Raw genomic sequence first — 27,704 nt, 5'->3', positions numbered from 1 at the left:
ATAGCAACATTCTTGGCAGTTATAATTTTCAATAAAGGATTTATGCCAATTTTCAAACTTATGAACGTGATGGGAGTTAGTATTGGTCAGCAAGCGGTGATGTACGCAAACTCCCGGAACGAAGCTCGTATCACCCGCTCGGAGCGGCGCTCCACTAACTTCTCTCGAGATCAGAGAATGAATCGCAGGGAAGGGAGATCAGCTCTGCAGGACTCCTACGAACAAGAGGAATGTCCCCTGTATGGCCCTGGACTAGCCGATTGATCGTAAGTAACATTATCTCTATGTAATCAGTATGAAAAACTTTAAACGTGTTTTTCTCGAAACCACGTTTTTCAAATTGGTTCCCATGATATCTCAAAAACCAGTTAATCAATTGACTCAGGCTTTTGCACACATCTTCAGTATATGTGTGGCTATAGCCCCTACCACAATCAAGTCGAAATATTGTTTTTTGGAATTTCTACAGCCCTTCAATGGTGAAAAAAATGGCACAAATCGAAACTTAATTTTCTCAATGAAGTCATGTTTTAAATTTTCAACATTTTTTTTTCATTCTGGTACCTGCTATAGCCACACTCATACTAATTAAGAATCTCTTTGGTTTTTTTGTTTCAGATGAGCAGAACAGCTGAAATCATGGGAACCATGGACCAACTTTTTTTTTCATGTTCTTATTTAATATCATGTGCAGCGCTTATTTATAGTTATTGTCTAATACAAAAATTTGGAAACATACACCAAATATGTATGAATAAGCAGGGAAAACCCTACCTCAAAAAACCTTATACTTTTTTCAAAAAAAATTCACCAAAATAGCATACAAATTCCGCTTTTACACTAGAATACCCCCTTAAATGTCAAATGGCACTTTATTATTCGTGGTAACGACTATGTACAGATGCTACATAATGATATATATATATATATACGTATACTTATGTACACACATACAGAAATTTGTTGCTCGTAAAATCAATAAAATACGCCAACGAACAAGAAGAACGGGTTCAACATCGGCGCGTGACCCGCGCCTGGTTCAGCACCTGGAAGAGATCTTCCACGGTGGAAGAAGGTAAAGACGTTCACACACATACGCGTGCATATCCTATATAAATATATACAAGTATTAATGTACAATTTTGTCTTAGCTCTCTTTGTTTTTGCAATCTTTCGCTTCCTCTTAGTTTTAGCGTTAGAAAATAGCGCTCTATATTCGTACGAAAATATCGCTCTCGTTTAAGAATATTTTAAAAATTTTGTAGTACGTGTAAAAAGAGGAAAAGAACGTTCATGAATATTATAAATCTTTTGTACCTGATATGTATCGCGTTGGTTTTCTCGGAGAAACGCGAGAAGAGTGCGAAATAGATCGAATACGATACATTTTGATGAATGTACAGCAAATCTGAGAACACAATTTAAACGAGTAAGAATATTACGATGCTTTTGTTTGGTTTTCATTCGCCATACGCGATGCTTGTTCAGTTAATTTTCCAAAGGCTCGTCAAATGTTCTTGTCTTCTTGAGAATACTCCTCGTGGTCATGAGCTGCTTTATTATCGCTTTTTCGACGTTCTTCTTATTCTTATTTGAGGCTGACAGGTGTTCGAACGTTTCCTCCAACGCTCTCCTGGTTTTCATCAGTTTCTGCTTTAACGCTTTGTTTTCCTGCTTCAAAGCTTCCATCTCGTCCAGTCCTATAAAAGATAATTTTGTAAGTAGAACCCATCATTCGAATTAAAATAGTCTATCATTTTTAAACAAACTCAAGAGTAAATGAAATATAATAATATAATTTTCATTTCTCCAAGAAATGAAAGATTAGAGAAATATAATATTTCGAAGCGCACCTTCAACTGGTAATGGACTTTCGCTGCTCGCATCTCGAACCCTGGGATTACCGTTCTCGTTATCGTCGTCGCTCAGCAGATTGGTCATAGACTCGGTGATCTTCAACGTATGTTTCAAAGGCCTGATCGTGGTGATGGCGGCATCGCTCTCTATTCCCAAGTCCGGCGAGCAACTGGACTTGCTACGCCCTCCGATTGTCAAGTAATTCGTTGGCTGCCAATACTGCAGGTTCTGCAATAAATCACGGATTATAGAAACCTTCATCAAGCTCTCGACAAGAATGAATTTATTATAACGTGCATGTGCGTAACTCAATAATTTTTTCAGTATCGTACATATAAATTAATTACAATAAATAACGTGTAAATATTGCAAGGCGCCATCAACATGCAATGTCCAAACTAAAATTAAACAATTTTTTCTATATGATCATTTGACGTTTAGCCTCAGATGCAGTTGTCTAGTCAGAAATTTCACATTAAGATATATTAAAAATTAATAAAATAATAAAAATTAATTCACGACTGCAAATACATAATTTTTTTTACATATCGAAACGTATCAAATAATTACACATCGTATTATTATAATACAATATGTATACTTCGATCTTGGAGACTCAAATTGTCCATCTTGAATCTACGTTACAAACGGAGAACCTAAAACCAGACAACCGCAAGTGGCAATTAGGCAAGTAACAATCGGCGATCGACTAACGTTATAAGGCTGATATTCTTGCAGAATATCGTCGCAAGCTTGCTTGAGCGTGGCGTCTGTAGGTATCGACGACACACCGCTCGAGCTCGGCGCCGAGTCGCTTGCCTCGCACACCGCCATGTGTCTCCTGAACTCTTTATTCGCCATTTCGAGTTCCTGCACTCTTGCACGGTGCGAGTCGTTGATCTGATTCAGATCAGATATCTGTGCGGCGACCACATTGCGTTATTAGTAAGGACAGTCACTGGGAAAAAACGTCACGAAACCGGCGAACCGCCGTGCAACTTAGCCGCGCTTTTACCTCCTTGCTAAATTTGTCGTGCAGCGAGCGTACGGTCGCGTCGTAGCGGCCCTCCGCCTTCCTGGTCTCTTGCTCGAGCCTCAGCTTGTCGTTCATCAGCTTCGTGTTCTCCACGAGTATCTGGCTGTGCGAGAGCGTGAGATGGTCCAGTTCCTTCCTCAGGGTGGATATGGTCGCCTTGGCGGTTTTGCTCTCCTCCTCCAGTTGTTGAATTCTCGCCCGTAACTGAAACCGACAGGACGAGTGAGCGCTTCTGCAAACATTTCTTGCGATCAGCGTGAAAGATTAGCTCACCGACTCGTTCTCCTTGTTAAGGATCAACAGCGTTTCCGTAGCTTTTTTGTTGGTGTTTTCTTTGTACTGCAGAAACTCCACTCTCTGCTTGCTCATCTCGTTCGCGATTTGCTCGACGTCGTTGATCTTCTTCTCGAGCTGCGTCTTGCGAAGGCTGTTCTGCTTGCTCTCCTTCCGTAACACGTGGAACTCGTGTATTCTCTTCTCCAAGGAAGCCTGCAATTTTTCGCAGAATCGCTCGGACTTCTCCAGCTTCGCGATGAACGGAACCAATTGTTCGTCAATTGCCTGCAAGTGAAGGTAGCTCTATGTATTCTAAATCCGAGAAATTACGAATTTACATATTAAAAAAAAAATTACTACACTATCAATCATACAAATGAGTTTTTAACTTTGACTATAGAAATTGGCGTGTCTTAATCTTTGAAAAGTTGACTAGCATAAATAATATACGAATAAATAAACAATTAAACACATTAGGCTGAAAATCTAGAGGTCTAAAAATATATGTGTCGCTTACACAATCGAAAGAAACTCTCGTAATCAGATCATTCCTCAGGCTGCTAAGCTCGGAGTACAGCATACTATTCATTTCCTTCAGCTCCTGTATCTGGTGACCCGCGTCCAAGTCGTTCAGGTCGTTCTGGTAGGTCTTGTAGTAAGGCACGTATTCTGCGGAGTCCTCGGAGTCGCTGCAGACCTTCGCGTACTTCGTAAACCTGGAGCGGCCCGGGTTCCTGTGCTGCATCTCTTGCAGCCCGATCCTGGCCATGGAGACGGTGCGGTCGGGTTCCGAGAACGCCTCCGAGTCCGACTGCGACGCTTGATTCCTCCCAGCGTCCGCGGCGTTCTCGGACCGGCTTCTCCTCGCGGTACCGTCCACTGCTGCCCTGTCGTTCGCGATCACGTCGTCCTGCACGGACATACCCTCGAGGGCGCGCACGAAATCGTCCGACAGTATCTTCGAGCTGAGCAGCACGTCCAACACGATCTTCTTGTGCTCGTTGCCGATGGGGTCCGCGCGGTCGCTGTTCTTCAGCATCTCCTTCATGAACCTGACCAGGTCCTTCAGGTGCGTGCGCAGCAGCTCGCAGTACTTCGTCGCGCGCTCGGTTTCGTTGCCGCAGCCATCGATTTCCGCGGCGATGTCGGGCCTCGACACGAGCTTCAGCCACTTCAGGTAGTCCACCTGCTTCTCGAGATCGTCCCGCTGAGCCGTCAGCCTCTGCACGCGCTCGACCAACGTTCTCACGTCCATCGTCTCGTTCCCGTTCGTGTAAGCGAGCCGCACCGTCTCGTTCGTGAAGATCACTCGGACGCCAATCTCGCCGAGCTCGCGAGTCAAGCTCGTCAACTGCGAACTGTCAGTTTCGTGGGCGGTCTCGGACTTACTGCGGATCCTTTCCTGGCCGTGCGACGCGGTCATGTGATTGCGCAGCTTCGCGATCTCCTTGTTCTTGCTCCACAGCTCGGTATTGACGAGCTTCTGCAGATTCTGAGTTCTCATCTGCAGTTCCTTCGTCAGCTGCTCGATCTTCTGGTTCTTCTCCTCGATTTCGGTGTTCTTTTCATTCAGCTGCTCGAGTAGGTCTTCTTCTCTCTGCAGAATATCGTTGCGATCGGTGGTGACATCGTCGCTACGCGCCTCGGAGTGCTTTAGCTGATCGAGTTCGGTGATTTTGTTCCTGAGTTCCTCCGTGATGGTCTGTTTTTCTATTTCCAGAATCTGAATCCTCTGCTCCTTGTCGTGAAGACGTTCTTGAAGCTCCTATATGACGAATAAAAAGATATGAATCAATATCGTTTCTAGAAGAGTAGAATGTAAATTCTTATTAGTAGATTAACGTTCTTAGCACGCATATTCCCTTTGAAGACAAACCAAATAGATATAATTAAATTAGAATTTTAAACAAATTCTGTAATCTTTTTAAAATAATCTCTTTCAAGTAGCAAAACGAACAAATAGATTAGCATTAATAGTCTCAAGAACGTTTTAATTGCATTTATTGTTACGTGATAGTATGAATATATTATTTGACAATGTCAGCAGCGAATATAATAAAATAAAATGCATACTACACATACTTCAGATTCGACTTGTACCCGCTTTTCCAAGAGACTCTTTTCGGCCTTAATAGTCTCGATTTGGTCGCGCAGATCGTTAATCTTGCTCTCCATTTCTTCGAAACGTTGCTGCAAGTACAAAAAGTATCGTTCCACGTGAATAAAACGCAAAATTGGATTTGCCGAAAGCATACTTTATTCAAATATTTAAATTTCCATTGTACAGCAAGATCAAAAATTCGTGTATCTAGTGTGAAAAGCGGGAAACAATGATCGTGAGAGTGAAAAACTGCAAATTGCGTTACGTGCGAGTTACATGCGGGAGAAGCGGTTATAACATTTATTCGTTAGCTTTTCGTTTTCTTAGACCAACAGCGCGGTGGCACGAGCGTGACAATCGCCGGCCCCTAGAAAGAAAACGAAAGCGTCAGGCTGTCATCATAGAGCATGCGAGAAAGTCGAAGCAAGCTGAGAAAGTAAGATACAGCGGGCCAAACTTACAGAATATTTTTTTGCGAATTTCTCGATTTCATTCAGATTAAATTCCGATCTACAAAGCTCGACAGAGTTAACCGCCAATCCTGGCATCATTCCTTAACTGAGAATATGGATAAGAACACGGTAATCGGCGACGCTATACCTACCTCCATCCTCATTGAGGCGCACAGACAGGAAAACATTCTGTTGCCGTTGAGCTTTTAACTCAATCGAAATCGGAGCAGCAGATACGAAAGCAGAAACGGTAGAACAGTCGATTTATGAATGTAGATACTCCACGTCAGTGCTAGCGCGGTCAGCACTGGCGAATATCCGTTCTCGTAAAGTTTACGCCGACATCGACAATCACGACGTGTCTTACTATGGTCGTCAGTTAACTCCGACACAATGTTTTTTTTAATCGTAATTGATTACTAAATCCACGGTAACATTACGAACAAGATTTCTACGATTTCAGTTCAAGTTAGGAGAAGCAAATGTGTATCTCGTCTTCACAAATTCTTCAACTAATTTCTTTCTTTTACTTTTCAATTTAAATTCAAGTTAAATTCAATTCAGCGAGTAGCGATTTCTTGTTGCCAGTTAACAATCGTGTGCTATTCTCCGAATATACGCGAGTCGTTCTCGTGCTGCCGTGCTAGTCGAGTGCCGGAGAGAGCCTGACGAATAGATCTGTCTCGTTGTTGCTCGTATTACTATTGTTCGTTCGACGCTACCGCGGGTGCGGCGGCTGATCGGTCGGTCGAGATGAGTTTTCGTATGAGGACTGCCGCGTATCGTGCGATGTGTAAACCGTAAGGGGCCGCGAGAAGAAGCGACGGTCTCTATTAATAGACGGTGGCCCCGCGTATTCTTCTGCACGGTATTCCCGAGATACCAGACGAGTCGCGGCTACGAAGATCTTTCTGACGGACGCAGACGCCTTAGAAAACGTTGTAACACAAAGCGAAGCAAAGAGAGCGTTTTATAGAATAAGTCAATAAATAAAGCACTGATGAGATGTAGATGAGTAGACATTTTTAAGTAGCACACTTGAAATTTAACATGACTACGTAGGAAGAATGCATTTAGAAAATTTTATTTCTGGGTATAATAAATCGCGTGCAAAATTTTTAATCTTGTATGCCTCTACATGAAAAATGTTCCATTATTTATCATCTATCAAGTGCAACCAAGAGAGATTGTCTAACCGTTTTCACTGTCGTTAATAAGAATTTTTTAATCAATGAAAACTATTAAAAAGTTATTCAATAGCTTTAATATTTAATACGCAAAGTTACTAATAAAAAGCTATGAAACTTTACAGATTAATATCACAAAAGGAATTGAAGAGTTAACTGTTAAAATTGTTAGATGTACAAATCTCGTTATGATTCTACACAAACTGCGAACGTTGAATTTTCTACATGCATTCTAAACGCAATGGATACTACAAACTATAATAAATCACCACAATATGCAGTATTAAAATTTATCTAACGTCTGTACGTCGCGCAATCATTAAAAGTGTTGGATTGCAACATATATTCATCTCTTTTTTAATGTTTTTAATAATAATTCTTATTAAAAACACTAAACCAACGGGACAAATAAATGTTACACTCCAATAATAAGAATGAATCATAAAAATTAAGATTTAAATTATATGCAAACTACAAAGTCAAAGATAAAAGTGACGAAAGTAAGCGAAGCATAGTGCACCTGACGAAAGTTCCTGCATCGAAAAGAGCAAGCATTAAAATAACGTAATCTAAAGCGATAAGAATCATGCAATGACAGTGGCGATGGCAAAAAGTAGAAAAGAAGAAGCGAAGGAATTAGGTGAATCGATAGCGCCTCTGAAAGAAAGAAACGTGCGAATGTACTGAGCTGCCCGAACGTGTTTCTCACGGTAAGCGAAACGTCTCTCCGCGCTTCAGAGATGCGTGATTCGAGATGGACGTTTCAAAATAATAATTTAAAAATTATAAAAATTATTATTATTAAATACAGTGGGCGCGATCTCTCCTCGAGCACGCAATTCTGAGATGCGGAGATGGCAAGCGAGAGAATCAGAATCGTGAAATGCAATAGTAACCTGTTTGCTGGACTCCTTCTCGCGATGGTCTACGTTCTTGACGCCGAGATCCCTCAAAGAGACGGGAGCGTGACCGCTCCTCTGCTCGCGCAGTTCTTCCTCCAGCTTCAGGATCCTCTGATCCTTGCACAAGTCCACGTCCCGCATCTGCTGTTCGCGCTGTATAAAGCCCTGTATCGCCCGTACCGCCTTCTCGTGTTCGTTCTCCAGTTTTTTCAGTTTCTGTTCGGTGCTCTCCGTCTGCTTCTGAGCGTTGCACAGCTTCAGGATCAGCTGCTTCCTGGACTCCTGCAGAAGTTTCAACTCGCCGTCCCTCTCCTCGAGTTCCTGAAAATCACGTTCGCCGATGGCAGGCCCGGGGATCGTTTTGCCGAGAATAAAAATAGCCGAGAGATGTATTTCACGCACCTTGATCAGCTGTTTGACCTCCCTCCTGCCATCCTCGCCTGAGGGCGACTTCTCCCGCACCTTTTCCGTGTTCGAGTCATAATCGTAGGCGTCACTGTTCCTCTGTATGCAAGACACCCTCTGCCCCATGGGCGGCGACAAACGGTTCATCAGCGAGTTCAGAGTCAACGGGCTGCTGGGCGGCGAGCGCTTGTTTTCGCACTGCGGAAGGTAAGAGACCATTATTATTGCACAACGGAGAGCTGCGCTAAAACAAAGAAATCACGGCGGCTCCGAGGCGGAGGTTCGAGATCCCGGCAAATCTCACGATCTAATTAATGCTAATTCAGGCTATTTAACGCTAAACGTGCGACTATCATAACTCCAGGAGCGCATCCGTTACGCGGAACAATGCGACTCGCTTCACCTGTGATAGTAACGCGCGATGCTTGTTGTTGAGTTCCGTGAGGGCGTCGTCGCGCGTTTTCACGGACGCCCGCAGCTGAACAATCTGCTTCTTCTTCTTCTCGGACACCTGGCTAATGTCCTCGTACGCTTGGCACTTCTCTTCCAGCAGCGTGGTCTTCTGCTTCAACAGTCTGTCCCGTTCGGCGAGATCGTTCCTGTACTGTTGCACAACCGAGTCCTTCTTGAACAGCTGCTCCTCCAGCGTCTTCGCGTTCTCGCGCAGCTCCTGGATGCTCCGCACGCGGTCCACGTCCAGCTTCTCCCGCAGCCGCGTCTCCACGTCCAGCCGCTCTCTGAACTGATCCCGCTCGTTCTCCAATTCTAGCGCCCAGCTGCGCTCCTCGTCCAAGCTGCTGGTTATCTGTCTCACCTAAAGTGTTGCGCGTATTACGTGTGTTCGCGAACTGTTCTTCTTTCCCGCGAGTGCGAGTGCGAGCTTCTCCACTTCTCGTGGGTGGCCGTACGCACGAGGGACGAGAAATTACCCGTGGTATCGGATTCAGACGGTAAAGACGTAAAGGAAAATGACTCGACTCGCGCTATCTGCCACTTTTCGCGGCTCCTCGTCCCTCGCACGATATCCGCCATTATCTATCAGCGAAATGACGCGAGACGCGACCGCGACTTCGCGGTAAAATATCGGCCAAGCGAAGCGAACGAGACGTCTATCACCCACGTTTCGCGAAATGAGACCGTTGTGCGTTGATAAATTCGACTGAACGAGCCGATCGGATGAAAGACCGCTGTTTACAAGTAGACATTTATGTCTGGATCATTAAAATTTTACTAACGTCTCGTCATTGCAAATTAGCGGAGAAGAAATTACGGGATCACCGCGTATTAAATCCTTCTTCATAGAAAATTATGAATCTGTTTGTAAAATCGCTTAGTTAATACTTTAAGGGTGTGGAATGCTTGCTTGCGTACTTCTGCTTCGAGGGATGCCACCAGTTCTTCCATTTGTCGCAGTTTCTCGGCGTTCTTCAACGCCTGCTCCGGAGTGATGCCGAACGCCTCCTTGTAATACGTGGACGCATCCAGTTCTCTATTTCGATATTCTGTCAGTTCTGGAGTAACAAAGTAGATTTTTGTACAAACAGGTGCATAATAATAGACATGTTACTGATCAAATAAGTTGAAGAGAATTTTATTAATCTTGCATTTTAATTGTAGATATTTCTACAATAATCACAGAGTGAGTAGCATGAGAAATTAGTTACTACTTACCCCTTTCAAGCCTGATTACTTTTTCTCGCTCTTTTTCGAGCGTTTGCTGGTATTGTTCTTGAGTCCGGGAGGTCGCTTCCTTCTGCTCCTCAAATAACTTGATCGCTGTGGCGGCTTGGTTGAGGAGTTCTTGCTTTTTTTCCAATTGCTTCCTCAAATTTTCCAGCTCGATCTAAGAGCCATCATAGTTATAATTAATATCGTCATATTATATTATTGAAATAAGAAATTCACATTCAGTTGCCCAATACTAATCATTTTACAATATAAAAAATATAGGCATACGGTACAAATTAATCATAGATTTTTCGAAAACATTTAATAAATTTTGTAAGAATTTTCTCTTAAGAAAGATTATCTGACTTATAAATTAAAAAGCTATCGACGACGCGCGATAACTCTCATAATTTTTTACGCAAACGAGTTGGACATCAACCGACCTGCAACTCAATGTTAGTCTTGACTGCAAACTCGGCCTTGTCGGCGGAACTGACGCCCATGCGTTCCTCCAGAAAGAAAATCCGTAACTTCAGGTTAAAATTCTCCTTCTTCAAGCTACTCAGCTGATCTTCGTACTCCTTCATGCTTCTGCCGTAACCCATTCCACTACTTCCACTGCTTCCTCCATCACCTCCTGATCGTGACATTGTTTCGTCCTCCCTGGGGGAGCCTTCACCATACGCTCTTCTGCCTCCACCTGAAACAGATAATGGTTATGAAATAAGCTGGAATTCGTTAATTGTGCATTTACAGATATCGTATCTTGGCCGCGGTTTTCATACATGTACATTGAAATAAATTCTAATAAAATTACTACTTATAAAGCCAAGTTTGTCCCACGATTATTTGTTACCTAGAAACACGCTCAAAATATTTAATTAACATTAATTATATAAATAAAGTCTTGAAACATATTTGTAGCTAGTTAAATATGTTTCTCTATTCATCCTTCACATTAAATTATTAATAAATATAAATGCAGCACCTTGAAAAAGGGCAATGTAACGATATCACGTGCAGAGGCCGGCGTTTAATCGTACGTTCGCCTTCAAGTTCAATTTTCCGTCGGTCACTCGAATAATCGCGTATCCAACTCTGGCCGCATCTCGTTTCCGGCCCGCGCTGATGGAAACCGTATGAATTTTGAATAATCACGATACGCCGTACGACCGCGCGTTATACTCGAAATTCATCTCGAAGTGCTCGATTTTTCTGCTTCGATGTGTCAAGTAAAGCGATACAAATAAAGGAACGTCGTTCGATTCTCATTCTTTTGGAGGATTTTTAGGAGAACATTCGGACGCCTTGTAATCCGAAATAATTATTTAATACGCATCAAAAACGCTCCTTTAAAAGAGTGTACATGAAATAATACGCACTATCAGTAATAGTACTGTCTCTTTTCTTGTTGTAAAATATTATTATGCACTTGAAAAAACAATTTTCCTTTTCAATTTCGTATACGCAATACAGAGGAAACGTTCTCCAATCACACATTTAGAGTGCTGCTACTTTTAGAACAATTTTTCAAACAAACATCTGTGGGATCGATTGGTCTATTCTCAGTTCGTCTGGGCAAACCGGCAATCGGTGCCAAATCCACCTTGCAAGATCGGCCGGCGCCGCGTCGCTATGCACCTTTATAAAATTAAATTATTTTGGCGCATCACGCGCGAACGCCAAAATAATGCGAAGCTGCATTTAACGCTCTCACGTCGATGCGCAACATTCCACTGAATAAAATCTATCGTATTTAAAATTAATGTATGAAAGCTTTTACGATTTAGATAGTTGCAAATGACCGAGATAGTGTGCTTGCGAGTATTACTTGATTGAAAGAGCTAGATGATTATTTTCTCTCTTTTCTTTTGCTCGTTCTCACCTCGTAAGCTAAAAAGACGCCGCTGCCTTTGCAGCAGTCTACGCTCATTTATCACTTGTCATTTAGCAATTGCTGACGAACAGAGAGCGAACAATTTCTCAATTACAACCTACCACTAACGTTTGTAACTGCAAACTATCAATTAACGCATTTACCGTTAACAATAATTGCAATCGCAGATTCAGATTTGTCACTAATGAGAATATTCTTGTTGCATTACACAGTAATTCAATTTTTATCAATTATTTCGTTTACACTGATAGTAGACTGTAAATCCTCAAGAACTTGGGATGGCAAACCGTCAGATCGTAAAATTGTCCTACCAAGCACAACTTCGATCCTCAGGGGATGATCTCCGAGGTCTCTTGGAAGAAGAAAGGGCCTCAGCTGCGACCTACCACATCCCATTCCACGAAAAACGCGTTTTTGAAGTCGTTACATTTTTAAAGCGCGCGAAATCGTGAAAGGAAGCCGCGAACAGAGAACGTTGCGCTGCAAAGGAGACTTCACAGCGGCTGCACCGACACTGACTGCAACAGAACAACAAGCAACGACGACGAAGGCTACGACCCGTGGTTAAAATTACGTTTCAACCGCGTGCGTTACGCTATATAGATATATTTCGTGAAGGTCGGGGCGTCCACGTGCTCTTTAAGATCGATGGTCCACCTCTCAACGGCGCCGATTGAAGATTCTGTCTTAATTTAGACCAATCGCCTAGTTGTTTCCGCACAATGTCTACTCAGAACTGACAGAGGATAACTCAAAGTTGCAAAATGAAAAACTATCACTCCTGCAATAAATGTGAGATGTGAAGCATCTCTGATGCATGTCTGAGAACATCCAAGATTCGCACGTACCAATCATACGGCGAATTCGCGGCCAGTCTAATGTAGATAATGCAAAGCTACTTAGAAGCGATTATTCCCTCGTGGAACACGAGTGATTCATCTCGTTCTAATTAACGTCCTGCCTGTTCTCCAAGCCTCCGGTGCGCAGAGTGTCGCTCGGTTGTGCCGGGATAAATTTATCCATGTACGAAGTCCATCGTTTGTGTTTTACGCCAACTAGATTTCAGAAGAAAGAAGCAGTGCAATCAGTTTGAGGAGTATCAAGACATCATCGTAGACACAAAAGTTACTGTCGCCGTAACGTCGAACGCGAACGCAAAAGCGCTTTCAGGCTGTCAACCAGCGACTCAAAAGCCGGCGTAAAAAGCTCAGAAAGCTCAAGGGAACGAGGAGAAAGAGACGCGAGAGCTTTTGTGCGCGCACCAGAACAAATCTGTTTTCTGTCTGGTCCCTGGTCGTGTCGCTTTCGTTTACGATGGCCCGCCGTCGCGCAATTTTCGGCAAATGCGCAACTGCAATATCGATACACACCGGCGAGTAGAGGGCATGAAGCGAGCGGACGCTCTTACGTATTTATAGATGACACATTTAGGCCAGAACGGCTTAAACTATCTTTATTTTGGCAGGTCAGCCTCCGCTTCGCCATCCCTCTGCCTCCACCTATGTTCTCTCCAGATCTCCAATCTGGTCAGCTTGACCGGCAATTAAAATCTCAGCACCACGCGGTCGGCGATGACCGGTGCCCCAATTTCAGCTCGGCGGGAGTTCCTAAAATTACCTACACCATGTCTCTGCTTTGTTTCTCGTCATATCTTTTAAATACTTGCTTCTTAAATCTTTAATGATACGCTAATGAAATGCTTTGCACATATTAAATAAATTAACAATTTCTAGTCAAATAGATACCACGCATGTTTAATATAAAAATTTAACATAATAGAATTTAATGTAATTTCACGTAATAATAAAAGTGATATTTTCTTGACTAACTCCTTTTTTAATTTATATCCATTTTTAATTTATGTTTAAACAATGTATACAGGGTGAGGCACCTAAAACAGGCCACCTGAATATCTCGGCTGTTATTGCTGATAGAAAAAAATGTGTCAGACCAAACTTGCATGGTTTCGAGGGATACATAATTTGTTCTAAATAGTTTTTTATTAGGTGGACGAGTAGAGGTCATATGAAGGTTAACTTCGTTTTTTTAAATGGTATGATATGTTTTTTTACGTACCATCTAGTAGAGCGTTTGAAGATGCGCACATTGATCTACGGGTCAAAATCATTCAAGGTCACTGAAGGCTAAAATTTCTAAGTGCTAGAACTTTTTTCTTTCTGAGTTTACAGTATTTTCAATAGCAGAGAACTCTAGGCAATATAAAAAATAATGATATCAACTCAGAACTTCTCGGAAAAGAAAAAATTTCTAACGGCTAGAACTTTTTCATTTCTGAATTCACGGTATTTTCAATAGCAGGGAACTCTAGGCAATATAAAAAATAATGATATCATCAACTCAGAACTTCGCGGAAAAAGAAAAAATTTCTAACGGCTAGAACTTTTTCATTTCTGAGTTTACAGTATTTTTAATAGCAAAGAACTCTAGGCAATATAAAGTAAATTATTTTCCCTTGCAGTTGGCCTTTAGTGACCTTGAATGATTTTGACTCGTAGATCAATGTGCGCATCTTCAACCGCTCTACTAGATAGTACGTAAAAAAAACATATCATACCATTTAAAAAACGAAGTTGACCGTCATCTGACCTCTACGCGTTTAATAAAAAACTATTAGAACAAATTATGTGTCCCTCGAAACCATGCAAGTTTGGTCTGACACATTTTTTTCTATCACCAATAACAGCCGAGATATTCAGGTGGCCTGTTTTAGGTGCCTCACCCTGTATATTAAGAATAAAAATATAGGAGCACAGAAGAACATGAAAATGTGAAGAAAATTTCAAATAGAAAATAGGATTCTCAAGTTTAAGAATCAACTCACGAGTCTCGTGAAATATTTGACTTTCTATGACACGCTATTTAGGACTGTCACGTCTATTATATATACAGAGTATATATCGCAGATGCTTTGTATCTATTAATATATTATATCTGGTGCAGACACAATGGCCATACATATATGTATATGAGTCATCCTGTATCACTGTCATCCGCAAAACGGCCTCTTATTGAGCATCGCTGAGCTTTGAACACCCGGCAAAACTCAAACACTCGCCTCTGGCAAACCACACAAAATTGAAGATGAAGTTTTGGCTCGCTCATCTCTGGATAACAAGGAGCTGGCCAATAGTTTCTACGGTAGATTTGGATTAGAAATAAACGATATCGCCGTTTATTTCGAGAGCCTAACCGACCAGTAGGGCGCGACGCCACGTGTTCGCAACTCGACGACACCGGTTACTACTTCTAGTAGACTCCAAGTCTGCCAAGTCAACGGGATACGACTGTAGAACTGCGCCAATGTACGTCAATTGTTTAATCTGATGTCAATGAAAATGTAATTTTGTCGTTCATGAAATGGTATCATTAAACGGAGTAAAAATATATTGCAAATATATATGGCTCCAAATCAAACACACAGCGTGTGCATCGCAAAGCTTGGAGTTTGAAGAATGAATGGATCTTCCAACGTTGTCGAAAAAAATGTTGGTTTCATGCGTTAAATTATTTCCTAAACACGGATATGTATATGTATATGATCACTTAATAAAATTTACTCGCATAATTATAATGTGGATGTACCTCTGTTATTACAAGATACATATAATAAATAATATGAAATAATACTCAACGAGGTTGAGAACCATTAAAGTTACTTCTGGTCTGACTGTTGAGAATCTCTTAACGAAAGTTTATGACCCTTAAAAGTACACTTTCTTAGTGCTGAAACCTAACTACATAAGTATCAAACTGTGTTCACAAATTATTATTACACCATGTAACAGAATGAACACTATGTAACAAAATGATACTTTCGAGTTTGGTTAAACCTTGAATGATAAAAAAAGAATATGGGAAACTTCTTCATAAGTTTCAACTTATTAAAAATAATATATTTTTGCAGAGCAAATAATGCTTTTGCCACACGTAAGCGAATAATAGAATTATATTTCTTCTGTGATACAAAAATAAATGCTCGCGTCGCCCCTTTGCATATGTGTGTGTCGTTCGTGTTCCCTCCTACTAACACATCGTAAACGCTTTTGGACCACCGAAATAAATGCTCCGCTTCCTGTAACACGAGATCACGGCAGACGTTTTTCAGACGACGCAAACAATCGTTTCGGCGGGATTAGAAGGTGCGGCCCGATCATCCACCGTTAATTGCGTCCACCCCTACATGCCTGCGACGTGCAACGTATCCATGACCTTGACCATTTTACCGTTTTAGACCCCTTCGAGGACTGAATCGAAGTGCGGATGTGCTCCAATTGCTGTAATTCGAGCATTGCTAGTAGTCTACGATAACGGGGGACAAGTGTTAAATCCTCCTTAAATAATCCCTGTCAAGCCTTTGATTCAACCGGCAAATTTTGTGAAACTGATTTTCACGAAAGCGATTATTTGACAATTGTTATCAATAATTACCAATAATATACTGCGCTATATTCTGATATCAATATACATACCTATCACGCTATTACAGTCATTCATAATGAATATCTCTATAAATCCATCCATATCTCGATGAATGTTTTTCATTATTTTATTTTCTTATCTCCAATTAATCCCACACGCTCTTATTTTACACGTACTACATGTTAATAACTCCAAAAATTAGTTTTGGGTACGATTTCTCTCTCCGAGTCCGAAAAACTCGGTCCGAGTTGTTTCTTCTACTTCAATGGATGCGTCAGCAAATTTCCAAGCGAGGGAAAACCACCGAAAATCGCGATCCTCGTGGACGGTTTCGTGAACGAGAGAAAAGCTGGCAGACGCATCATGCGAGGGTCCAGAGCAGACGTGTGCCTATACGCGTCGCTACACCGTACACATCGACGACGCCTGGTGGAGTAAAACCACGAGCAAGAAAGTTCGTTGGCCCCATCACGGTGTGGGATACAATTAGGCGACCACGATGTCACAACGTGCGTACACGTATTCTCGCTGATTCGCGGCACAACGGCAATCTACGTGTAAATCCATCAGACAATTGGCCACGACACGAGGCAAGTAACGGCGGAAAATGCAGATCGTGCGAATGAGAGTAACGAGTGGCATTACCGGCAACGTTGACCCCTCACGCGATTAATCGCGACCTCTAAAAGAGCGTGTACACCGAGCAGGCGATCGAATGAACGTATAGCGAGCACGAACAATCATCAGTACAATTCGCAAGATCAAAAAAATAAATGCTTGCATTTCTGTTTCCTTGATTAGTATCTTCATAATATAGATTAATCGAGGAGTTATGTCATATTTACAAACTTATGAAAAATCTTGATTTAACTGCGATAAAGTAAAAATGTAACAAGAAAACAATAGATATATTATGTTTTAATCAATTTCAGGTTTCATGTTTAAGGGGGGAGCCTGCTTTAGAACGTTGAAAATAAGGTATAATTTTACGAATTTTTTTGGAGAAACTATACAGCGGATCATTATAAAACTTTGATGCATTTATTAGTACATGTTTAAAGATAAAAAAAATTATTTTTTGGTTTGAATATATCGCTTGTAGAGGTCGTCCTGGAGAAATCTTAGTGCAGCCGCGTCGCCGGCATTGCAAATTGGTGAGCATTCTCCTGCCTCCAAATTTCGTCTAAACTGAAAAATTGAAATATCTTCTCGTTATTTATGAATTCCCATCGTCGATGAACCAAAGAGAGAAGAAAAAAGTTGAAAAGTGCCAAAATGGTGGAGCTTAGAACACAAAAGTACGATTTTTAGGCAAAGTTTTTGAACTTTTTCATGCAAAACTAATTGTTTAACTTAATGTTTTTACGAATATTAAAGGTTCATCGACGATGGGAATTCATAAATAACGAGAAAATATTTCAATTTTTCAGTTTGGATGAAATTTGGAGGCAGGAGAATGCTCACCAATTTACAATGCCGGCTGCACTAAGATGCCTCCAGGACGACCTCTACAGGCGATATATTCAAATAAATAAATAATTTTTTTTATCTTTAAACATGTACTAATAAATGCATCAAAGTTTTATAATGATCCGCTGTATAGTTTCTCCAAAAACAATTCGTAAAATATACCTTATTTTCAGCGTTCTAAAGCAGGCTCCCCCCTTAATTTCATGTTTTTTCTCATATAAGAATGCTGAATTGCTGCGAAGCGAATCACTACGTGAAACAAAACTCTGCAGTTAAATTTCGAAAAGTGATGACATATTTTTTTGCACAAAATTAATTAGCACGTATCAGTTTTGTAATTGGAAGAACCGATCAGTTAAGAGTGCTATAATTGATACATAGCCAACAGCCTCACACGCGCGTTATGTACTGCAGCTGCAATTGAAATAGAGACGCGTAGAGGGCTTCAATTAGTTAGGGGAAATAGCCAATGAAGGTGGGCGCGCAAGACCTATGTACGTGGACGTGTCACACCACTTTGAATATTTTTAAGTTTTGAATAGATGAAAAAGTAGCATTTCTGCAGTTGCTTTTATTTTTCGTTTTATACCTGCACCGTTAACAAATTACGCTAATTGACGAAGTTGCTTTTGCATGTTTCATTTTTCAACTGACGAGCAACAACTTTCATGTATTCAAAACTGAATTTATTAAAAAAAAGTGAATTGCCGAGTTCACATGGAGCGCGCAAGAGGTGTATAAAAGCCACATAATGCAGCTGCTATTACGATCGGCAATATCGATGACGACTCATTCCAGTTGCTGATATCCGTTAGGATATCTGTCGATATCACGATGTAATCGCCGCTGCGAGGTCGTAAATAATAAATACAGGCGTAATCGTCCGCCATATCATCTTCCGCCTCGCCCTCGCCTTTATAGAGCGTAAAATCATATCCGGTCATTCTTTGGATCACTCGAGGCCTCCGGAAGACAGAAATATTAATTATATCGCATTGTCGAAGAACAAATTCGACAGATAGCGAGGAAGACAAAGAAAAATCTAAGAGATTTGACAGACTTGATTTTTCTTTGCCCTTATCGAAGTTTACTAGAATTTACATAATAAAGTTAATGGCCTGAAATTTTATTGTTTGAATTATTCACAGATGTTACTCACCATTTGTCAACGGTAGAGTTTGGCTCATTGTGACCTCCTGCAACGGCGGCATGCTGGTGCTGCAACAAAATAAATAAGAATAAAGAATTGTATTCCAGTATTGCTACTAGTTAATTATGCATTTTAGTACTTAGCATGATGCGTGGTGTTGCACAGTAAAGTACACAAGTATGAAGAAGATAACGGAAGTTAATTCCAGCCGGCAACTCTAGCTTAATTAAAGTAGAAAATAAGGATGCACGATGAATGAGAGTACGCTCTCTTCGTAATGAGAGACCAAAAATGGTACACGAAGGGTACGTAGTCCTGCGCGGGAAATAAACCTGGGACCAAAATAGATAAAACACTTGAAAAGGATCAAAGCGAGCATCGAGCGTTCTATTCTCGTTCTATTCTATTAACACTACGAAGGGTCTTTCAAAGCCAAAAAACTGACAAAGCCAACTTCGACACGTAAGTGCGTGAACAATGATTTACAAGATCACTACGAGCAAGAACAAGACTTGCCTGCCAATATTATTAATAGCACGTCACCGTGCAATTTTCCCAAAAAGTTCCGTTCGTGAAACAGAGAAAGAAATTACAGGACAGAAATACACTTATTTGAATTGATCGATATATTATAATAATCGACGTGTGCTCAATCAAATCTTTATCTCACGTTCTGTCATTTCTGCTCTCACGTTCTGATTTAAATAATAATTGAAATTACATAATAGTAATTTAAAAGTAATAATATATATATATATATATATATGTTTGAGAAATAACGAGGTGGCTGCGTCAATTTCAACACTAATCATACCGTAATCATAAATATCGTTCGTTTCAAAGTTTCATTCACGTGCTGATAATTTTTGAGCTTGTGAAGTCGCGGTGTGCGATACAGTGCAGAGTAGCATAAAACGCATTATTAATTACTCATTTCGCGTACGTCGCGGTGGCCCGGAGAAACCGGAATAGAATTTACGTGAAATCTAAATAAAACTTTACTGGAAATCCTGCAGTGTTCCTTCTCGCGGTTCGTTCGCGAGACGGCTCGGCCGCAGCGAGTTAATAAATCCGCGTGAACCCGCAAGCGGCGAGCACTTTGCGCCTTCTTCAAGCACACTGCTAATGACTTCCGAGCAGAGTTACGACCCCGACAAGATGAATCCCGCATACGCGATTAATTCTGCACAAAGGGCTCCGTTTTGCGATTCTTTTATAGCCCTTTACGTTTATGGCTTGTTACGTTTAGATTCCTTTAAATTGGAAGATTGTAGTTTGTGATTGATACCGTTGCCTACACAGAAACCCCGACAAAATATTACTAACTGAAGATTCTATTATATTTAATCAGAAGTGTATGATTTATGGGCTCTCCACTTGTCTTCCATATCACTTTGACTCGATATCGCGAATCGTTAATACATTGGTGGCTTTCTTCTAAAGATCTGTTCAATCTACGCGCAGATATTCTTTCGCGGAGCGTATCTATCGCGAAGTTCGCGGGCTGGAAATAACTACGCCATGGGAAGTGCTCGCGAATTATAACGCGTGGAATCCATGCAAGGAATATCGGGTTTCATAGTAAAGACGACGTTCTAGGAGAAATACGCGGTGGTAACGTAAATCCGTGACAAAACGCGCCCGCCGAGCATCAGAGATCGCGACACGTGGATTAACACTGGGTGGCGCGGAAAATTCACGCTTTCCCCGAAGCCTGAGTCTCGGAAATCCAACTAAACGAGTACGACAGCTGCTTACGTCGACAGTCTGCATAATTAATCGATTTAATACAATCATTTTAAGTTACTATATGCTGTTCTCATAGTGTACAAATAAAATTATCATAAATGTACACATACACACACACATTCATTCAGATTAATTTCGCTATTATTGCGCTAGCCAAAGATTCTTGGGTGGATTGAATGTAATACCGAGAAGAGATACGAGATCGTGCACACAAGGCACACCGGGTGTTTGCAAAATCGCTCTGCAGCCACGTATAATCTCTGGTTATAATTAGAAGACATGTGGTAGACACAAGGAAGGTAATGCTACATTTTCATACATTGTCGTTGCATAACGGGAAATTGGAATCTACAAATGGAACATGCATTCAATGCTTCTCATAATTCGTGCGCTCGTGCTGCTGGCTTTTGCTGAAAATATTTACAGAAATTATTTTACGCGCGAACAACGTTACTGCAGTAGTATCGTATCCTGCAGTAATGTCATTCACCAATATTGTTCTAGTATCGCGTACAAATCTGTGTAATATTCCATTTATTTCTGCCGTGAAAAGTGTTTGGCTAACTGTAATCCATTTAAATTCTTAACGCTAGTGCAAAGTGCATCTATTGGAAGCTACTCCAACGCGCCAATGTTTACAAAATTATGGACATCTTTGGTTTGATGATTTCAATGTGTAAATCATGTCTGAACATCACGATAATGTAAAGAGAATAAAAAAGAATTAGACGCGGTTCTCTTTTAAGGGGGGAGCCTGCTTTAGAACGCTGAAAATAAGGTATATTTTACGAATTGTTTTTGGAGAAACTATACAGCGGATCATTATAAAACTTTGATGCATTTATTAGTACATGTTTAAAGATAAAAAAAATTATTTTTTGGTTTGAATATATCGCTTGTAGAGGTCGTCCTGGAGAAATCTTAGTGCAGCCGCGTCGCCGGCATTGCAAATTGGTGAGCATTCTCCTGCCTCCAAATTTCGTCTAAACTGAAAAATTGAAATATCTTCTCGTTATTTATGAATTCCCATCGTCGATGAACCAAAGAGAGAAGAAAAAAGTTGAAAAGTGCCAAAATGGTGGAGCTTAGAACACAAAAGTACGATTTTTAGGCAAAGTTTTTGAACTTTTTCATGCAAAACTAATTGTTTAACTTAATGTTTTTATGAATATTAAAGGTTCATCGACGATGGGAATTCATAAATAACGAGAAAATATTTCAATTTTTCAGTTTGGATGAAATTTGGAGGCAGGAGAATGCTCACCAATTTACAATGCCGGCTGCACTAAGATGCCTCCAGGACGACCTCTACAGGCGATATATTCAAATAAAAAAAAAATTTTTTTTATCTTTAAACATGTACTAATAAATGCATCAAAGTTTTATAATGATCCGCTGTATAGTTTCTCCAAAAAAATTCGTAAAATTATACCTTATTTTCAACGTTCTAAAGCAGGCTCCCCCCTTAAGATATCCGTCGTAACATTTTCCGATGTGATAACCGAGAGTGCTTTCCAACGTGCTCCAGCTGCAGAAGAGATACAGGACTGTCGACTTCTCTTTACCCTATGCAACCATGGCTGTTATATTAAGCCACCCTTTACCCAGCGGGTTTAACTAATCCGGATACGGACTTCTCGGAATCTTACGTCGAGCGGACGATACGGTTGTCAGACAACGTTAAAGGCACCCAAAGGCGACGAATGCAAGACCGCGTTATGCGATAATGTAACGTGCCGAGCTTCAACTTCGTTCTCAGCTGCGATCACGCGTTACGCGACGCAATATGATTCATTTGTGTGTTCGCGCGTGATGTAATTACGGGGTGATTCAACTCAAATAGATTATTCTTAGACGGTGGTACATTTCCGGCAAAGATCATGTCGATGTGATTGAAACGGGAGATCGTTGCTCGTCATCGCAGCGTGGGATACAAGGAAGCGATGTCTGATAAAAAGGCGCACCAGCTGCCATCATCTGGCAAGATGGTGGGTGTAGAATAATCGATACAGAGTACATGACAGTCGGCTGCAGCGACGGCCGCGTGGACCAACATGCACGCGTCTCATGTCTTTGATAACCCATTTATTATCGTGCAATTTAGCAGGGGTACGTCATGATCCGATCGCATCGATTTTCTAATTCATGTTAATTTTTCTCTCATTCTTTTTAAATTTCAGGAAGATATATATAGGAATATGCCGAAAAAATAAATAAAAATTTAAGTATGAATAAAAAATATCAAATTGTCTTCAATCGCGTGTCGTTATTGTTATCGCGGCTAATATTAATTTATTATATTAATGTAATATATTAGTTATAACAACATTATACTAATCAATAGTTAATAATAATAATATTACATATTTAGCTAATGTATTTATTTATTATTTTACTATTTTGTTGTAAGTAAAATAATAACAGTGTGTGCAGTGTGCAGTTATCTGATTCCCTGTAGATTTTCCATTTTCCTCCACAATTACGTCATTAGCGGCTATTCCCATGTGTTACCGCTATATAAAAATGTTTATTCAATAAATAACGGGTGAGTGGCATTTTTCTATATTACCCCAGACAATTTACTGGGTTACAATATGTGAAACCAACGTGTAAGTGGTCGACGTGCAAAGTTTCCTCAATTAGTGGCTCGTTAAACGAATTAACCGGACAGTTAAATTAGCTGGATCCTGTCAGTAGAGTATTATTATATTTGCAATACAGTGTCGGTGACTGCGCGCGTAAACTATTTGTTATAACTCACATCGCATCAATAATTCTATAAATTCATTATTCTATCATTAATCTTGTCATTCTGTCATTTTATCGCAACATTTCTGTGCATTGAGACAAGAAAACTATTTAAAGATTTAAAATAGACCAATTCGGTCCATGTCTTGAATCATGCATATGCAATATAAAATTTCTGTATGTGAAAGAGAAATGTGAAATTGTGAAATAAAAGTAAACCGGGTATTTCTTATTAATCTTTAATTTTACAAATTTGTTTTTTACTATCTTGAGGCCTAATTTGCCAGCATCTTTTAACGCATTTTTTTCATTATTAATTTTTCTATAATTTCATTCTATAATTTTTATAATTTCATATTCACATTCATTTAAATACTCGACAGTTTAAATCAAATACAAGTTCAAATCGGAAAGTATAATGCTTACTCACAGTTCATTTTACATTTTACAGGCAATCTCGTACAGCGTAGCTGATAAAAGTAACTATTGCCATCACAGAAATCAAATGGGTCAATCAATGGTCAATCAGGTCGACCGAGTCAAGCACGTATGCAGTACTCACTTTCGAAAAGGGCTATAAATACTGCCCCAAACGTTGATCCTCGTGGGCGACGTGCTCTGACTCTGAGTGGAATATCCACAACCACCGAGAAGCATTATGCTGCAATTATCGCTTGGCAATGATCACAAGAACACGTGTCGTCCGCTCAAGTCCCATTAAACCTACTATAAAGTCAACAGCAACGTACGTCTCTCTCGAGTCTCACAAATGAAACGTATTAAGTCTCCGCGAAAGAAATACAGTTCTTCTTCGAATCTCTTAACAATTCCAAGAAAACACCCGAAGAAGACTACTCAGCGCGTCTTTCTTTGAACACACACGCGCGACAATCGCACAGAACGGTTATCAGTATCTCTCACAGCGAGATCAGGTCCTCGTGAGCGATCCTCGTGATCCTCCCCGAACGATCCTATAGATTGCACCCGCGTACTCGCGCGAACACAACATGACCCTCGCAGCCACGCGGTTCCGAAAGGAAGTCGGAAAAGACTGTTTCTGGCCCGAGGGGCGGCGGTGTTAGTGCGAACGTACTCTACCCGCCTCTGCGCGTGGCTGGACCGATCGATGCAGATAACTCTCGTGCGCGAGATGACGCGTCGGGTAACTCCACGTCTCTGCTTCCGTCATGAACCTCTTGCGTACGTGCGTATGCTTGAACGTCTGCTTTAAGCACCGACGTCCATCGACACGACGCTCAGCGACAATCGATATCTCACGTTCATCCAGACGATTCGAGACTGGTCCCTGGAGATCAGTCACGAGCCATGATCAGCAACGACGATGCTCGGCTACGACGTAACGTCTTCGAGAATTGCAGCATCCACCTTCTTCGTCTTGGCGGCAAACCGGGGAATAAAGTTCTTTCTCTCGAGGATGGAAGATGCTACCTATTTCATCTCGATGATGACGACGGCGACGATGCGAGAGCAAGGATGCAGCCTCTGAGCTGAGCTGAGTTGAACTGAACTAAATGCAATCTGTCGCGCGCGCCTTGGATATCTCTGTGTCGATTCGAGATTTGTTTATGCGAGAGTATTCTGTTGCACAGTAGAGATCACGTTTCCAGATGCCTACGCACCGTGCGACGCGCTAAAGACTACTGACGAACGGCGACGCGACGCCTCGAGTAGAAATAGAAGGGTGCAGAGGATGGAGTGCGAGCGCGCGCACGGGGGCGGGGATACTGCTGTACTGTATCAGGGCGTATCTGAAGAAGAGAAAAGGCAAAAGTCTGCGTATAGCACCTTTGAAATCTGACAATCATGTAAAATGTACAATAGCGAGTTTAAAGACGACTGACTAAAAGAATGTTAAGAGATCTTTAGAGCAACACGTACGCAAAGGATGCTTCTTATCAGTAATTTTCGGACGATGAAAGCTCTTATCTAAATGATCTATTTTATAAAGAGGAAACAACAGTTTCAAAGTTGTTTTTTTTATTAATTGTTATCTTCTTTTCCTAATAAATATCTATTTTTATTTTAAATATTGGATAGATATAAAATATTATTTTAAATAATAAATGCTGTGAGATATAACATTTCTCTCTCTCTCTTTCTCCCTTCTTCTTTTCTTCACTTTATAGTTGCTTTTTGAAGAAATATTTTCAAGATTCAAGCGAATATCACCTGAAGAACCGAATATCCGCCTAGAGCTATCCCGGATCTCCCATTTCCTTCGTTATGAAAGTAAATCAGGGCACGATAGTCTACGTAAACTTCACTCGTGTGCTCAGATCAAAGGGAGAAAGGGACGCCACGAAAGACAGCGCACATGTACTACTAAAACGAAAGAAACATATGGGAGGATGAAGAAGAGCACTGCAGAAGATACGGAGGAAGAGAGAGTAGCCGGGGCTGACGGTGAATAACACAGAAACAGAAACGAGGAACACGGAGGCTCGTAAAAAGACGAAACAGATCAAGCGCGGATCGAGGAATCCAGCGTCTCTCAGTCGATCAATCGTGCCGAGTTTAAGGGGGGAGCCTGCTTTAGAACGTTGAAAATAAAGTATAATTTTACGAATTTTTTTGGAGAAACTATACAGCGGATCATTATAAAACTTTGATGCGTTTATTAGTACATGTTTAAAGATAAAAAAATTATTTTTTGATTTGAATATATCGCCTGTAGAGGTCGTCCTGGAGGCATCTTAGTGCAGCCGGCATTGTAAATTGGTGAGCATTCTCCTGCCTCCAAATTTCATCCAAACTGAAAAATTGAAATATTTTCTCGTTATTTATGAATTCCCATCGTCGATGAACCTTTAATATTCGTAAAAACATTAAGTTAAACAATTAGTTTTGCATGAAAAAGTTCAAAAACTTTGCCTAAAAATCGTACTTTTGTGTTCTAAGCTCCACCATTTTGGCACTTTTCAACTTTTTTCTTCTCTCTTTGGTTCATCGACGATGGGAATTCATAAATAACGAGAAGATATTTCAATTTTTCAGTTTAGACGAAATTTGGAGGCAGGAGAATGCTCACCAATTTGCAATGCCGGCGACGCGGCTGCACTAAGATTTCTCCAGGACGACCTCTACAAGCGATATATTCAAATCAAAAAATAATTTTTTTATCTTTAAACATGTACTAATAAATGCATCAAAGTTTTATAATGATCCGCTGTATAGTTTCCCCAAAAACAATTCGTAAAATATACCTTATTTTCAGCGTTCTAAAGCAGGCTCCCCCCTTAAGCTTGAAAGAAGAATATCATCTAATAGTGAGAAATAAAAATGTATAAAATATTGACACGCTCGGTACGGAGAGTCGTACCGAGATGGTTTATTTTATAATCGATTTTTGAACTTATGTTTACGTCGATATTTATCGTCAAGACTCGTGACATTTATTTAACAATAACAATATTCAATTTTAGAGTTTTGGGAAAATTTGGTCGTTATTCTGTGCATTATCAGTGTTCGATTGGCACGACAGACGGGGGATTGATAACCACTGCAGCAGTTTAGGATGAACTTTGACCCTACGAGACGATAAGCACCATTAATGCAGGCAATGAGTGAATTTGCGATTCACTGCGGATTATATGCGTGACGCGAAGTTAACAACGCGGATTGCACGTTCAGATCTACGTTTCCTAAGCTGTTTTGCGATACGCCTTTAGTAAAAATAAAATATTTTATTCTATATTGTATATTCTATTTAACTCTATATGACGTATAACATATTACATTTTTGCATGTAACATTGGATTTTTACTATTTTTATACTATATTTTTGCCTTTTCATTCTGCTATTTCATCGCACGTGAATCTAAAGCGTAAAGGGAGACGAACGATGACACTCCACGCTCATTCGTTTCAAAGTGACACAAAGTGTAGCCGATCTTTGTGCATGTGTGTGTCTGTATATACACGCGCGCATGGATGCGCGTGTGCGTGTATACGTATGATCGCTCGTAAATTGATTACACCGGATACATAATCCGCGTAATACGCGACGATAAGGATTTTCTCGATAACGGAATTAGGACGCCGATTCTAGGAAGGAAACGCGCGTTGTTTGCACGTGCAAGTCGCGGGGAAATCTGGTCGCAGTGATGGTCGAACGTCGCGGAGAGAGAATCGAAGGTGCATTTTACTCACATATCGAGCTCCAGCGCCGGCACGAAAGTCTCCTCGAACTCCGTCATCTTCCGGGTAGCTTCACCACGTACTGTCACATGTAATTTTCTGTCAAAACGCGAGCACAAGACGAAAACACGTAGCCCGTGTGGCCAGCACGCCCGTTACCTTTTGAAACGGTGGTTCGCGACGCAGCCGCGACGCGCGCTGCGCCGGA

General features: G+C 40.9%; 1 protein-coding gene across 6 annotated transcripts; it reads right to left on the bottom strand.

Moving 5' to 3' along the window:
• Window positions 1–853: 853 nt before the first annotated feature.
• On the bottom strand, window positions 854–27,634 carry LOC105285292 (centrosomin). Of its 6 annotated transcripts, none has more exons than XM_011349417.3 (15): window positions 27,509–27,634; window positions 18,851–18,909; window positions 10,328–10,584; window positions 9,888–10,059; window positions 9,588–9,727; window positions 8,620–9,030; window positions 8,214–8,414; window positions 7,806–8,132; window positions 5,252–5,359; window positions 3,687–4,934; window positions 3,167–3,454; window positions 2,873–3,097; window positions 2,572–2,775; window positions 1,854–2,085; window positions 854–1,700 (listed from the first exon to the last, which is right to left on the bottom strand). In XM_011349417.3, the coding sequence occupies exons 1-15, from the start codon at window positions 27,553–27,555 to the stop codon at window positions 1,489–1,491; spliced, it is 4,131 nt and encodes a 1,376-aa protein (XP_011347719.1). In that variant the 5' UTR covers window positions 27,556–27,634; the 3' UTR covers window positions 854–1,488. The 6 variants fall into 6 exon arrangements, with proteins under 6 accessions (XP_011347719.1, XP_011347721.1, XP_011347718.1 ...); XM_011349419.3 differs by lacking the exon at window positions 27,509–27,634 and adding an exon at window positions 23,769–25,380; XM_011349416.3 differs by lacking the exon at window positions 27,509–27,634 and adding an exon at window positions 23,901–25,380.
• Between the last annotated feature and the right edge of the window lie 70 nt (window positions 27,635–27,704).

This window comes from Ooceraea biroi, chromosome 11 (genome assembly GCF_003672135.1).
Source record: "Ooceraea biroi isolate clonal line C1 chromosome 11, Obir_v5.4, whole genome shotgun sequence".
Taxonomy (NCBI): Eukaryota; Metazoa; Arthropoda; class Insecta; order Hymenoptera; family Formicidae; genus Ooceraea; species Ooceraea biroi.
This window is presented reverse-complemented; position numbering and strand designations above follow the sequence as displayed.

Coding starts and splice junctions, on each gene's coding strand:
- LOC105285292 (XM_011349416.3), bottom strand. CDS start 23,995: ATGCTTCTCGGTGGTTGTGGATATTCCACTCAGAGTCAGAGCACGTCG. Junction 8,133..8,213: donor AGGTCAAACAGCTGATCAAG/GTGCGTGAAATA, acceptor CGTGATTTTCAG/GAACTCGAGGAGAGGGACGG. Junction 3,455..3,686: donor CGAGAGTTTCTTTCGATTGT/GTAAGCGACACA, acceptor CTTCACTTGCAG/GCAATTGACGAACAATTGGT.